Raw genomic sequence first — 16519 nt, 5'->3', positions numbered from 1 at the left:
TAATTAAGCAGACCATAACTGGAAAAAAAAAGAATAAGAATGGCTATACAACTCAAGATTCATACAAATATAGTTATGATGTTTGTGAACCAAATGGAGCAACACAGTAAGAATTGGTAAAGAACTAATAAAGTCCAGTTGCTGTTTGAAAAAGCACCTTTGGGACAAGATTATAAGTAGTTACACCATTTCTTCTACAACTTTTTTTAGCAACTGAGATCAAACCAACTGGTCTTCAGTCCAAAATTCCTTTCAGAAATAGAGGCAGCCTACTGATTTATTGAGTGATAAGCCAAATAAATGCTCCTTAAATTTTGACATGATCTAAAGCTTGATTCTCACATGCACAAGGCACTATTTCAGGCTTAATTCTACAAAAACAGTTACAGGTTTACCGAAACAGTTTGTATGGCCAATTGCTACCCTTTACTCATACAATAATCAAATATAGTAAGTCACATCTCATCAAATGGTGGCAGCTGGTGAAAAACATGGCTCTTCAGAAAGACATCTGGGGATGATGATATGCTGTTCCTAAATGGTGTTATACTCTTTATTGAATTATTGTTTTTATTAAATTCATTCTGTAATCCACTCAGAATCTTCATAAACAGAGTAGCATAAAATTTGAAGCAATAAATAAACTGTAATAGTAAATGTGTCTGACCATTAAATACTTAATCCAACTGAACTTAGTTAGAATAGCAGGTGTGTAGATTAAAGTCAGCTCGCTCACTCTCTTCTCTCAGCCCTAGAAAGAGGGCAATAGCAAACTAGTTCTGAAAAATATTGCCAAGAAAACTAAAAATTGACAAGTAGAAAGCAGTAACAAAATATTTATGTATTGCTGCCAAGAAAGCTCCATTGATATATCCATGAAATACCAACAGTAATTTTAAATACATATATACTTGAGCTATACTAGCATCCCCAAGTGATGCTCTCCCATAATTCACAGAGGTATAAATTATGGGATATGAATTCCAATACAAGTCTCCCAATTGTTCTTTCAAATCATGGAGCTTGGCTCCTTTTCTCATATTATTGTGAACTATTTGCTCTGCAGTTTCCTGGATTATAGAATATATGCGTCTGAATTCCTTCATCCAGAATCAATTTAGTCTGGCCCAATTCTCTACTGCAGTGTTTTGCCATTGTAGTACTAGTGTGTATGATGTTTTGCCATATTGGTCTATAGTAGTAGTACTTCTTGGAGAAAGAAAAGAAGTACAAACAACTGGTACATGATTTTTCTGTGCTGCTGCACTATAAAGCAGTGATGCTATCTACCTGAAGTTGTCTACACTAACAGCTAAGATAAGAATCCTCTTGGAAAATATACAGCATGGAAGGAGGCTGTGGTAAGATGAGTCTTTTTGGGGGGACTGTAGTAATGGTGCTTCTAGCATAGGTTGCTCTAGATCAGATCTCCTCCTGATGACCATACATATTTGCCTACTTTTTCTTCTTTGTGCTGTCCTTTGCACTTTTTTCTGGTATTTGATCTTTTCCAGTCACTAGAACTGGGGCACAAAAGTCCAGAGAACTACTAGATGGCAACAAGAATTAGGAGTTCTATTTGTGTAGTTCAGATATGGTAACTTCCCAGGCCTCATTCTTTATCTTTCCTTGTATGAATGAGAGAAATACGGGGTAAGCAAAAAAGAGGGAAGAAGAAACATAACTGCTCTTGGAGACTCTTGGCTCTGAGACTCTTTGGAGAACTCTGCCCCTGCCACAACTCCTAGAGACAGCACAGGACAATGACGCTGGAGGTCTCAGAAAACCACTAAACCAGGGGTAGGCAACCTTGGCTCCTTTATGACTTGTGGACTTCAACTCCCAGAATTCCTGAGTCAGCCATGTTGAGCCATGCTGGCTCAGGAATTCTGGGAGTTAAAGTCCATGAGTCATAAGAGAGCCAAGGTTGCCTACCCCTCCACTAAACCTACAAATTTAATAATAGCCTGGGACTTCACTCTCAGATTCACATAGAAGCAGTGAAGTAGACTGTTACCTCTATAGAGTTCTTTCACACAACCTGGAAGTATATTTTTAATCTTTTTATATGTTGCTGTGGCTCTGGAATAGACTTGCATCCTGAGCAAAGCTAATTTGCATGAACTGGCTTGGAGGCTTAAGATCTTTAGGGAAAAAAAATTCCCTCCGAAACAGCCCAATATGGAAATGAAGTTTTTATATCTCTGAAGTCAGCTACCTTGCAACCTTGCCTCCCAATTCTTGGACTTAAAATTGGGATATAGCATTCACTTTACTTTACCTCATTCCTATCTTGCTTAGATTGACTTATTGGATGTTTTCTTAAGTAGACCTTTATTTGACCTGTTAAGTGCAATTTAATGTTATGAGAGAAATCCCAGACTGGATGACCACTGTTTTGACAGTTCTATTGAGCTATGTGTCCCATTCAACCCAATAAACTTGAAAATGTCTTGAAGCATCAGGATTAGCCAACTCTAATAGTACAAAGCCAGGTTGGTGTGGTGGTGAAGGCACCAGGTGAGAAAGCGGGAGGCCATGAGAACTAGTCTCGGTTTAGGTACAAAGTCAGTTGAGTGACTTTGGGCCAGTCATTCCCTGTCAGCTCTAGGAAGAAGGCAGCAATGGCAAACCACTCCTGAAAACTTGCCAAGAACACTGCAAGGATGATTTCAGGCAATCACCAGGAATCAGCATTGACTCAAAGGCATAAATAAATAAAATATAAATAGAAGCAACTTGAAATTGATGAACAACAAAACTGAAGCAAAGATAAATCCTGCAGTGTCCTTTAATCCAGTTTGCTTTAGAAAAAGGCAAGATTATGTTCCAGACTTAAAGATCACTCTGCCCCACAGAAACTATCTTGCTGGCAGATAATTTCCTTGGTTTGTTTGTTTTTTTAAAGGAGGAAGTGTTGGCATATGGTCCAGTGTCAATTCGATTTTCTTCTTCCTTCCAACAGCAATAACTGCATTTCCTGGATCATAACAAAACCCAGATTTCATCTTTCATGCATGCCTCCAAGTTAATTACAATGTTATTGAGATTGTGCCATGATAAGTAGATAGGATTTTTTTTTAAAAAAAAAGCATTAAATTGAAGGCAACTTACAAAGACATATCAGAACATATTTCCAATGAACAGACTGCTATTTTTAGGCAAAGTTTCTTGTTGCTAGCCTTTCTCTTGAGTCTGTTTTGTGTACTTTGCTATTGCCTAGGATTTTCCATTTCAAAATATGATAGTAATTTCAGTAAAGTACATTTAATCCAATTGATAGCACATGCAAACAGTGGCGCAATGGGGCTAGGACAGAAGGTTGACGCACATCCCAAGGAGGGCCAAAGGCATCTCTAGGAGAACTGCAGATAATAGGAAAATAGCAGACAGTGAGAGCTTGGCTGATATGATGTAGCATTCAGACTTTTGAGGTACACAATAATTCATCTTTGAGCCATCTTCCTCTTTTCTTTTCAATACCTCCTATGTTATTATAGGTTTTACTCTGTTTAAAATCACTGGCTTCATGTGTACAATTGGATAAGAGGCTCAAAATACTGAAAATAGCTTTTGAATTATATTCTAACTTTTAAATTTTGCTGCATTGAATAAGAATTATTGATCCAACTAATCATATTTAGTCCCATATTTAGATGGAGAGGCTTCTTTTTGGGACCCCGACAAGTGCCCTGCCCCCTAAAATGACCCTGAGCATCAGTCTTTGTTCTTTGTTTCTTCGCATTATAAAAATACTTTTTTCAGACTGACTGTGGCAACAGATGCTCACAGATGTTGCTAGCATTTGTAAAAGAAGTGGAAACTAATCAAGAAGAGAAGCAACCTAGAACTAAGGAGAAACTTCCTGACAGTTAGAACAATTAACCAGTGGAACAACCTGCCTCCAGAAGCGGTGAATGCTCCAACACTGGAAGTTTTTAAAAAGAGACTGGACAGCCATTTGTCTGAAATGGTATAGGGTTTCCTGCCTGAGCAGGGGTTGAACTAGATGACCTCCAAGGTCTCTTCCAACTTTATTATTATTATTAAGTTATTTTTACGAGAATAAATGATGTTGCTTCTCAAGGAAATGTGTAGCATCCTAGCAGTCAAAAACAAAATTCATTAGATTCTTATACTCGTGATTGAAGGATGTTATACGTGAAAATTGTACATAGTCAGAATGCAATTTTAATTATAATAGGGATTTTTTTAAACTTGTTTTTCCTCTAACTTAAAATGTGAACTGATGAAAAAGTGGGAAGAAAAGGAATGAGTGTAGTATATTTCACAGCTTAAGCAATTAGCACTTGTGGCCTTTTAACTGAAAATGCACCCTGTAAGACCATTACACATTGAATCTAAAATTACCCAAATACATCACTACATAGGATTCTGTTTGAATATAGTGTGCAGCTGTTGGGCAAGAAATGAAGTTTTGTCATTTCTTAGTGGATGCTAATGCAAAGAAATCCCAAACTATTTCCAAAGGGCTGCTGCTCAGATTTTGGTGGTAAAGCAAAAAACCTATTTCATGTTAGCATGTTGCAAGCTTTTATTGTCTTACTTATGTTAAAAAGATCTTAAAGCAATATCTAGCTATCTAGCTATCCATCCATCCATCCATCCATCTTCCAAAAGGATATTGCAGAGCATACAGGAACACAAAGTACTTGTGATAAGAAATGTCTACTTATTTTTGCTATGATATTTCCATCCTTGGTTCTTTAATCTATTCTCTGTCTCCTTCTATTACCTGCCTAGAAAGCAGAAGCCAAAGGAAGAAGAAAATAACAACACAGCTGAAGTATACAAACTAATCCATCACTATCATGGCACCATTTAAAGCTGATAAATGGAAACAAACTATAGGGAACATCTATTTATCACAACTGAATATCCAGGACTAATCAACATGGGTTTTTTCCCCTTGAGAAAGTAAATTATTCCTTCTTTCTCTCTTCTTCCTTTTTGCCATGTATATTGTGCCATGTGAATCGATGTGTGTATATGTATTTGTAGAACATGTTCCAATGAAGTAGTTAAAAATGATTGTGCTCTGTTTGGTTTTTCTCTGTCTATACCCTAACACTCTAAATAAATTTTTATACGATCGTAATAGTCTATCTGAAACTCTTTAAAGCAGCCGTTTCTTTTCCCAGGACCATCTGGCAACTGTAGAGGGCAGCCATGTGACTCTGGGAAAAGATGCAACTGTTTTAAATAGTTGCATACAGGTGCTGCATTCATGCTCCTATTCTCCCCAAAAGCATTTTTCCAACTAATTTCCGAACAATTGCACAGCTCTACTTAATACACCCAATTGAGACACGCTGAGATTAGAAAATAAAGCAAGCTTTAGCAAATGAAAAAGAAATGATTTAGCATTTATTCCTCCTGTCTCAGGTATAGCAAAGAAATATCCTGCTTTGTGTTTTATAATGTACTAGAGATACAATATATGGAGAAGGGCTCCAATAACTTTAAAGCAGGGATTGAGATTTTGTTGTTAATTCTGATAGAGAGCACATTTTTAATCTATTCAGGCTCTGAGAACTGGGTGTGTGTGACCCCCTCATCTTTTGGATCAGGGCCCCAGGGCAGCTTTTGTTATAAGAATAAAACTGGTAGATATTTACTAAGCTTTTGTAAAAACAGCTATTGTCTTTTGGATATTACAGTATTTCACATAACCACCTGATGTGTTCAGTCACTTTGTTACCCTGTCTGTATTGAATGAATTCCAGGAAATCACACAGACATTTTGCTTGACATCACAGATTAAATAATGGGTTACTGGATCATAGTTCTACTGTAGGCTAAATTTTATTTATTTGTATTCCGCCTTTATTAGTTTTGTTTGTGGGACTTGTGTGTTCTGAAGAAGATGAGACCTATGCCAGAGGTTCAATCACATTGGACATGTTTCAAGGACAACACTAGTTGTTGTAATTCCTGAACATCTGGTTACAAAGGGGCTACAGGACCTAAGATTGTTGGCTGAGAAACCAGGGCCAGCAGTTGAAGGAGTATTGGGAAAAAAATTGTTTACCCATCACAAATATGCAAAGAACACTACTTGTACACCATCAACATTGACAAAATCACCATCATTCAATTGCAAAATTCAGCTTTACTTGATTATAAAAATAATAAAGCTAAATATAAATAAATATGGTCCATTGTATCTGCAATTTATTATTCACCTTATAAAATTAGTTAACAGTCATCATTATGTGTGTCCTATGAATGCATAATATTTAATCAGACTTCATCTGGATGATAATTGCTTCTAAACACACAGACATGCAGGTCAAAATTCACAAAGGACAATATTAGGAAGAAGCCTGCAACAACTACGCAAAGTTGAACTTGTTAGGCATCCCCAATTATGTTATCCGTTATTAGGAATGCCTAACAAGTTCAATTTTGCTTGGTTGATCATTGTTTGAACTGCAAGTTCATTCCCATTTCTATACCAAATTGTAATTTTTTAAAAAATAGCATGACTACAATATATGCATTTTGCATGCATTTTCCTACATTATGCACACCTTTCTTTTAGATATTTTGAGTGCATTTAACGTATTAATTTTAAAGCTGCTTTTCATAAGCCTAATGTTTCAAACACATTTTCTCTTTGTATATGCGCTGTTCAATTCTGCATTGAACTACAAAACTTGGGATTGTTTGGATTACAACATAGATCTTTATTGTTATTGTTATTGTTGTTATTATTATTATCTCTGTTCACATTTTTATATTAGTTGAAAACTTACATTGGATCAATTCATATTCCAATAAATTCCTCCTCTTTTTCTAAAACTAGTGAGAATTATTTCAAAGAAATATATTAGGTTTTGTAAACCCACCATCTTCAGTCTAAAGCAGGGGTGTCAAACTGCCGGCCCGTAGGCCGGACATGTCATGAGGAAGCCGCGCCCACCCCATTGCCGGCAATGGCAAAACTGTTCCGCGACGTCACATGACGTCACGAGTTTGACTTGTCTGGTCTACAGAAACTGATCACTGGTAGCATTAAGCATTAAGCAATTCTTAAGACAAAAACATGAAGGCATGTTAATTAGCTTTGAAGATTAAGGACCACTGCCAAACAAATTGACACTGCCAGTGCTCATACTTCAATTATTGTGCAAACCTCTCTGCCGAACTGATCTAGATGGGATTAATCTATTTAGTTTCCCAACGAGGACCAATTAATACGGAGAAATGAAATTTAGTTCTTCAGAAAGAGATGGAACTCCTTTGAGTGCACCCTGGTATTTGCAACATGAGTCACTAGGTTCTGACTTTCCTCCATCCCAGCAATTTTCACGTTCATAGCTTTAACTGTGCAACAATGGCCATTATGGCAGGATGCAATTATGAATAAAAGCTATCCAGGTTTGCCAGATATCCTTGGGAACATGCCCAGTCAGCTCCACACAATACGTATGGTAAGGTGGTTGGGATTCGCTGAGATTTTGTCACTCATCAAAATAGTTTTTGAAAGCCTAGGATAATGAGACATAAACATTTGGAGGTTCAATATTCAGTATTAAGCAATGTGCAACTTCCAGTCTGGAGATAATCTGATGCTGGCTTTATTGCCATCCAGGGTCCAGTACACTAGCCTTCCAGTCTAGAGGAAGCCTTTTATACAGTATATTGTGCTATCACACATCCAAGCTGCCCAAGCGGTCAGTTGTGAGGAATGTTAGAAGTTGTAACAAGATGGGCAAGAAGCCCATTTCTAAGCTAGACACTGAAACTGAACCAATTATATATAAGGAACATATTAAATTGATCTGGTATTGAATTGGAATGCAATCAAGTGATTTGTATTCCACAATACTGTCTGTAATAGGGAAGTCTTTATTCATTCCAGCACCTTTTCTCAGAATGAATGATTAGACTCTGAGCAGTAATAATTCCAAAGCATTCAAGCTAAATTTAATTTCTTAAATGAATTTAAGGCACTGGAACATGCCTTCTCTCAAAGGATTCCTGTGATTACAGTGAGCGGGACTGTTCTCAAGTATACATGACAGACATGCAGTGGAATTTTGAAGGTATATGTCATAACATTTTAAATTGTTTTTAAAATAGCAAAAAAAAAAACTAGAAGAAAGAAGAAATGCATAAAAGTACCATGCTACAATTAGATATGGATAACTGGAAGAGAGCATAGATGTATAGAGTCAAAAGGTCAGGAAAGCAATTATGGTGGATTCCATCTGAATGCCCTGCTAAATTTGGCTAATTTCTCTCCCCCCCCCAACAAATCCTGAATTTCTCCCCCAAATCAGTCAGTAACTGAGTTTCCCAGAAGAATAACATGCTTTGCTGACAATAAAAAAGACCAAAAGAAAATTTACAAAATGTGCAAGTCAGAGAGAGCAAGATCAAGGAAAGAGAAGGAAAGAAAATATTTTCTCTGTAAAACAATACCGCCTACTCAACACAATGGATGATATTTATGAAGTAAGTTGCCTGCAATGGGATGGGATGGGCTTGAAATGTGTGCAGATTTGCAGTCACTAAATTATAATAATCAAGTGCAGCTGCTTCACTCATAACCACTGTGCAGAGCCTCCTCTTTGTAGGAGAGGAACTTTTTGATAAGGACAAACCATACATGGTATGTAACTCCTCCTCCTCCTCCTCCTCCTCTCCATCGTCCTCCTCTTCGGCTCATCCTCTTCCTTCCATTCTCCCTCCACCTCTTCCTCCTTTTTAATCCTTCTTTCATTCCTCATGTTAAATATCTTCTAATTTTAATGCTAGGGTTTGTTTGTTTTTTTGCAAACACTCCTCTTACTTATCTGCAGGAACTAATAGCAACCCCAAGAGTATTTAAATTTAGAACATAGCTTGGGTAAAATATTAAGTACTCCTTTCTTCCCTTGCAATAGTTCTAGGTTCAAATTTAGAGGCTTCTGTATTCACTTCAATTAACCGACCTAACCAAGGGGAGGGAAGAGATAGAGAGATAGATAGAGAGTGCATTAAATAATTTGGGACTATTTATGCTTTTTTTTCTTCTAATACACGTTTTGTAAGTAGTTTTGTTTAATATATGTACTTTTTGCAAGATTTTCTTTACCGAAGTGCATTTTGGATGTTGTTTTGGAAATGTACACAATTTTCTGTATGTTTTTTTCCCTAATTAGTGCATTTCTTCTTATCTTTTACAGGGAGAATCATTAGTCAGTATGAAAAGTAATATTTGAATATTTGTGTTTGGCATGTTTATTAAAGAATATGAAATTAAGTAAGGTCACATTAAAATGTGAACCAAACACATTCCCCATCTTTCTTTAATTATAGGTTAATCAGTTTGAAAAGTTCTCATAATTGCTATGTAGCATTATTGTGCTACATAATTTTAATGTATGCCAAAGTTTAGGCACAGCAAAGTCCCATTTGTCTCAATGAGAAAAAGAAATAAACTAAAGCTTAACTCCCCACTGAAATCAAGCATTTCATTTTCCTTGAAATGATTAATGGCATCCCTGCTATTCTCTTTTAGCTTTTTTTTTAAATCCCTGATTTTAATAACAGTATGTTTAGTATATGTGAAGGAACAAATGATCCATTTAAATCATCTGGCAAATAATTCAATATTTCCTTTTCCTTTTCCTCGTCAAGGAAAGAACTGCTATAGTAGATTCTAACCCATTCAAGAGAGAAAGACAGCAAACATGGACAGCAACTGTGACTGAACAATCGTTTTCTAATGGTTAAGAAGAACTAAATTGGACTTTGCTAAAAATATAAGAAGCTAAGATTTTTCACAATTGTATCTGTGTTGTTTGGTTTACTTGGATATAAAAAGATTTTGCTGGTCCATGCTGTTTTCACACATGCTCACTGATCTGATCCACTCTGTTTTTGTACTCATGAAATCATTTTTAGATATTTCCATAGAAGTGCTTTGGAGCTACATCTCTTCAAACTCTTTATTGCAAACATTTCTAAACATACCTAGGTTGGGACGATTTAAATGATGAAAAGTGGCATAGCAAATTTATAAATTAAAGAATAATTATATTGATATGCGGAAGGAATAGACCAATGATGGCAAACCTTTTAGGTCTGGTCCTGCCCCCGCTCCACCCCCCGCCCTGCCCCCACTCTGCACCCACCCCGCCTGCCCGCAGGGCCACTCACTGCCTCCAGGGCCCGCTGCAGATCACCCAGCAGCGCCATGGTGCCCACGCCCTCTGCCCGCGCCCCGCAGCATCAACTGTGCACGATGGGGCATGAGGGCAGAGTCTTGTCTACTCTGTCTGGCTGCCATGTCCTTGGCTGGATTGCTCCGCATGGGCCACGCTTAGGGGCAATTCTCCTCCAGGGAGGCTGCTGATGAGGAGGGGGTCATGGGGCAGGCAAGGCTGGGGCAACGGCACGTGTGCCCACAGTGAGTGCTGCCTCTGGCACCCATGCCATAGGTACACCACCACTGGAATAGACCATGGTCTGCCACACTGGTCCAATGCAGGTTGGCAGATGTGCAGATGTGATCAGTGTTAGTTTGGGTTTTCCATCATGGCCTATTCACCTTGGGAGACCCTTCTGGACATATACATGTCCGATGACATAGCCCACAGGTGGATAGACAATGCCTAAAATGATGATGAATGATGATATTGATATGCATGTCTTCAGTTGCTAAATGCATTTGTGCTGGATTGTTTGTTCCTAAAGACAAACCAGGATATAATGTATAAATCACAAAAGACATTTTTGGCAAGGACGATCATCCTCATATACAGTAAATCAATACAATGTAAGCAGCTTCTAATGCATTTTTATACTATGTCAGAGAAGATCTTATTATTCAGATGCAGTGCAAAGGCAGTTTGGACCCAGCTACAATGCAAAATAAAAATGACAACATTTATTTTCCTAATGCACAACCCCTAAATCTTTGACATGACTTCCAGAACTTTAAGCAAAGAAAAGTTTCTTTCAATATTGTCCCATTGAGTAGAAGAATCTCAGTTCCAAAATACTCTGTAGGCTTTTCACATGAATGTATTGAAATGTATTTCAAGGAGACTCCATTGGCTGCTGGTAGGGACCGAGAGAACCAGTTCAACTTTCAGACCTATTTTTTGGCTTGCATCGGTTTTCCAGCTTTCACTCTACACAAAACACCTGTCTGACAAAAGACCTTTTAAGTAACATGGTCAAATCCTGCCTCTGGGATGCATGCTGTTCTTCCCAAGACATTGGCAAATCTGCCTGGATCTTGTCACCACTATCTCTTAATGACTATGGAGATTCAAATCACGGTTGTCTCAAATGTGTTTTTTCAGGAGGCAACTTGACTTTCTTGCTTTTCTTTGAATCTTTCAAAGAAAAACAAGAAAGTCCAGTTGCCTCCTGAAAAACCACTTTGGGACAACTATGACCTGAATTACTGAGAATCTCCATAAATATTTAGCTATGCACTTTGGGATGAACACCCTTCGAATGGTGCGGGACAATCAACAGATTTCCAGAAAACACTGCAGAGTACAGGAACCATTTGTGCTTCAGTTTGAGATGCAGACAACACAGGCTCATCCCCAACAGCCTGCGCCTGTCTTCAACAGTGAAGGGACAAAGGGCAGAAAACATCCTGTAGCCAAGAAGGCTCCACACACATTTGCACTAGTCAGGTGACCCTGAGGACACAAGTAAACCTCCAAACGGCCTCAATGACTCTCTAAAAGAATGCAAATGACCAGCAATGAATATAAATCCTTCCATTCCCCACCATCCAGTCAGAGCTGAAGAAGCTTCTTGGATGAGAAGCGAAACATCTTCAAAGAAAAACAAGAAAGTGGGATTCCTATATCACATCTCTCTTGAAGCATGGTGGAAAGGAGTAGAGATAGTGATGAGTAGGCAGTTATGTGGAAAACAGGGAAAATTCAGAGCAGAAGAGTTTTCCACTTCACCTTTCATAGATGTACCTGGGTAACCTTTTGACACCCAGGAATGCTTTGACCTTCAGTATTAACAATCCTTGCCTAACAGATTGAGACTATAGCCACATTAGCACATGGTGCTAAACTTAAGTAGTGCAATATATTAGCACAACACACCAAATCATTAACCCACCAAATTGGCTCTGTTCATACAACATGTTAAATAAAAAAATAAACACATATATACATACAAAACCTCTAGCCATAAAGCCCTCTCTGCCCTCCCGAGCCTTGGACTAAGGGGGAACAAAATCTTTTGCCAGTTGTGTTTTGTATATGTTTTAGTATTGTTTGGCCAGATTTCCTACCTTTGTCTCTCCTGCCAGGTCTCTCACTGACCTAGTTAAGCACACAGTGGGAATCCAGCCAGGAAAAAAAGTTTCTTTGCTTCTATCATTGAAACGGAGACAGAGTTCCTTGATTGATTAATTATGTGCCATCAAGCTATTTCCAGCTCTTAGTCACTATATAAATTTTCTCCCCAATGCTAAGATCACGTTAAACACTAAACGTGGTAGGTTAACTGAACACCTGCAGTCTTTACATGACATACAGTATTATATCCAGTCAAATAAATTAGATTATGGCTTAAGCTAGTGGCCTGATTGTAGTGGCCTGATGCTCAGCCAGAACAGAAACAGTTGACTGGTCTGGTCATCTAGAAAGAGCCTGTTGAAAGACCCTACTATCAGGTTTGTGGGATATGGGTCTTCTTTGTGTCAACCCCATTTAGGGACCTACATGCAACTCCTCCTTGTTCATATTCTATAAGCAAGTCAGGGTGTATTATTTCAGTGAGGCGGGGGCCCCTCATAGTTGTGAATGGGGGTATTCATCTACATTTAATTTTGGGGTTTAGAATTACACATTTCTATTCTCTTTATTTTGCGGTGTACCACCAGAGACCTCCAGAATTGGACAGGTTACAAACACTGCGAAATATATGAAATAAGTAAGCCTAATGCTTAGCCTAATGTGTTAGGCAAATTCATCCTTAGAATGATAGTTGATAAGCTTCCAAGAAGCTCCTGGATTACCCTGAAGTTTATTTCAAAATCCTTGCTTTTCTACAAGAGCCTGATATTTGACCATCTTAATACTTGCCAATTTTAATAATTACATGTTGCCAGTATTAGTCTCCATATTTGTACCCAGTTTCTTTGCAGACATGCTGTTGCTAGTGGTAACATATAGCTTCTATAGCAGCATGAAATATTTAATTAACTGCCAAGTAGGATAGTGATTTTTTTTAGCATTAAACTTTCCACCATATACCCCCCCTTCTCCATGGAAGAAAGAAGAAGTGAGTGTAAAATATGACTTTTCAGATTGCATTAGGCTGAGAGGTACCAATACAGATAATTGCAATATCCTTTGATACATATGTTCTATATTTACATATATAAAGGAGGTGTAAATTAATATTTCTATCTCAGACAGCAGAGAGAGAGGATTGAATTATTATTTTTGGGTATTCTTAACAGAAGGAAGATTTATATAACTGGTGTCCTTTTAGAAATGATGTAGTTTGCATGAATATTGGGTTTAAGTTCCTAAGAAAGGGGTATAAAATGCTGCTGTATTTATAGGACTATTATACACCATTGCTTTGCATTAAAGTTGGCAGGAATTTTCATATTCTCCAATCAGGACCACCCAGCCTTTTCAAGCCAAGGACTGCCACTGACATTTAATAGGATCATAGTCCAAAGAGTAGGCCAAGCTAGGACAAATATAACATTGAACTTAATTCCATTCAATTTCATATAATGTAATCGCAATTAGTTAAATGCAAGTAATAGGCTCATGTACTAAATTGCTTTCCCCTTCGTCATAATTTGGCGACAACTTTTGGAAGATTATATAAGTGGAACCCAAGGCTCTGTTGGCCATCTGATCTTCTAAGGTTAAAAGATCTTCTATGCTTGACTTAAGCTTTTCAAGTTGTTTAGCCTATAAAACCTGTATCACTGTTACCTAATTCACTTTTAAAATAGAGATGCCAAGGGTGGAACCTGGGATAATTTACAGGAAAAGTAAGAGCTCTGCTAAAAGTCAACCTCATTGAAGTCATGTCCTCTTCTCATAGCCACCTGTACTATCCATTTTTTGTTGAAGCAGCTGGGCTACAGTCTAAATGGAACTCCAGGTCTTCAACAGTTTACTCCTCAGCCAAAAGACCAACTAGACCAGCTTTCTGTCATGTGGGACTTCAAGATAAAATTTAAAAATGTTTAATTCAGGTTCAGAAATTGAAATAAATTGCAAAGAATACCTATGAGAGAAATGTGCCTCATGGCTTCAATGCAATCTGTATAAGGGATAGGACAATGCACCCTTGAAAACCTGTTTGGAAGAAGTATTTTGGGCCTTTTTTGGTATTCATTGAAACAGTCATGTCTTTCTCCAGGCTTTCATGTTAAGTATGAAAAAGTCAAGTTGCTTTAATGATTTGACCTTTTATAGCTCTAAGATTTTTTTTTTTAGGCTCATGAAAACCCAAAAAAGGTGTGGCTGCTTTAATTAGTAATAGAGAGATGCAATGCTTGTGCAAACTCTGAAGTACTTCTATTAATCACTTTCAAAGCAAGCACAGTCCTCACTGAATTCTTGACCATGTCACTGAGTGATAACCTTGATATAGGAATACAAGAATCATTAGGAGAACCATTAAGAGAAAATAAATGCCAACTTATTTCTAAGGAAGGAGAGAACGTGAGAAAGAAATTCAAAACAGTCCTGTTTCTGTTTGGTATAAGGTAAACTGGCAGGTTTTCAAAGATTCTGTTATTATAGTGTACAACAATAAAGTCAAATTCCTGTAATCAATGGGGTGTCTGTTTTCTGACCTGACCTAACTCAAAGGGCTGCCAATGATGCAGCCAATTATTCCAAGGCAACTCCTTAAAATAGTGACATCTTTTTTTCAGACTGATACAGAAGGATCTAGCTGTCTACAACACTTTTCAGAATCATCTTCAAACTACACCCAGCCATAATAAGAGGCAGCTTAGAATTTTTAGAGGTTTCTGACTTCCTCTACAATGAAATCATCACAATCTGCACAAATATATTAGAAGGGATTGGGATGATTTAGAATTAGAAAAAGATAATAATGGAATCTATTGGAAACAAAACAAGGTTTATAGATTGCCAAAATGAAAATTGAATATGAAAATTGCTTTAATCCCTAATCCTCGTGAGTAATGAAAGGAAATATAACAACAAAGTTCTAATCAAACAGGGATTATATCATATTTTCACATAACTGGTCATGTTCAGAGGGAATTTTTTGCCTTTGTTTCAACAACTTCACTTCATTGTGACAAAGCAGTACTTAGATGACATTGACTGACTCTAAAAGCTAAGTAGGATTAAATCTGGTTACTATATAGATGAGAGATCTCCACATAATTCCAAGGTTAGACTGGGATTCTGAATGAACCTTCTAAAAGAAGGCAGTGTTAATCCCATTTTTATAACTGTTGCAAAGAAACCTCTATTAAAAATAATTGCAGATCATAATTCCCTGCCAAGTTGAAAAACATAAGGATTTCCAAAAACTAAACCATCACCGAGTTTTTCTTATCTCTTTGTACATCAAAAATAGCCAGGGGCAATCACCAGGAAGGTACAATTGAAAATGTGAATTGCCATCTTTCTAGCCCTATCTATCACAGATCAAGAATGGATAGATTGGATATTACCTTGGCTGCTACAGAAGAATTGGGCTTCTCCAAAAGGTCCCAGAGTTTTTTTCTCTTCTCTGCACAGCAAGTGTTATCAAATTCCTCTCCCTCCCTGTCACGCATGGTTTCTGCTTCTCTCTTGAGCTCTTCATTCATCTGTTCCTTTTTCTGATGATACCTTGCCTGGCAACAAGATTCTAGATAAATTTCATCAATTCCCCAATAGTCCAGTTCTTGGCTGAAGGACAAGGCGCACATTTCCTCCATCATGTGCAACTTGCCTGTGCGGTAAAAGTTCAAGATAGAAGTAAATGCCCCTGGGTGCCTATCAAAGAAATATTCATTCTCCTCCAAGTTATAGTCATCACATATATCCATCAGGGATTCATGAGTATTGCAATCTCTGAGTTTACCCAATCTTGTCCGTGGTAACCTGTCCAAGGTTCGCCATAAAACCTCATGTGCCAAGCCCCCCACATTAAGCTTGACCCTTCTGGAACAAGCTTTGCTCCTGACAATCTCCATGGGATCCGGGGGCAAAGAGGTAGTAGATCGAGATCCATGTTTATTCATTCCTGCAGGCATTGCTTATCTTTAAAAGATTGAAACAGGCTGACAAGTGATTCCTGGGTCTTCACAGTTCCAGACAGGTTCTCTTCATCTGTTTTCCGGCTCCTCCATTCCTGTAAACAAAATAATCCACAGAATTACTGGTAACTTCAGCAAATTAAATTGAAAGCTTCTTCCTTTGTTTGCAAACTGCCTGTTGTCCAATTAATCAGGGAGTTATACAAATAGCTCAGTTAGTTTGCTCGAAGGAGCAGCAGAGACAGGAGATGGGCTATAAGA

At 37.8% G+C, this 16519-nt stretch overlaps 1 protein-coding gene across 1 annotated transcript; it reads right to left on the bottom strand.

Moving 5' to 3' along the window:
* Positions 1-15655: 15655 nt before the first annotated feature.
* LOC107290827 (potassium voltage-gated channel subfamily B member 1-like) lies at positions 15656-16255 on the bottom strand. The gene has a single exon (XM_015819753.1). The coding sequence runs from the start codon at positions 16253-16255 to the stop codon at positions 15656-15658; it is 600 nt and encodes a 199-aa protein (XP_015675239.1).
* Between the last annotated feature and the right edge of the window lie 264 nt (positions 16256-16519).

The sequence above is a fragment of the Protobothrops mucrosquamatus genome, unplaced genomic scaffold (genome assembly GCF_001527695.2).
Source record: "Protobothrops mucrosquamatus isolate PMUCROS unplaced genomic scaffold, P.Mucros_1.0 scaffold975, whole genome shotgun sequence".
Lineage (NCBI taxonomy): Eukaryota > Metazoa > Chordata > Lepidosauria > Squamata > Viperidae > Protobothrops > Protobothrops mucrosquamatus.
The sequence above is the reverse complement of the archived record's forward strand: the minus strand, read 5'-3'. Positions and strand labels throughout refer to the sequence as shown.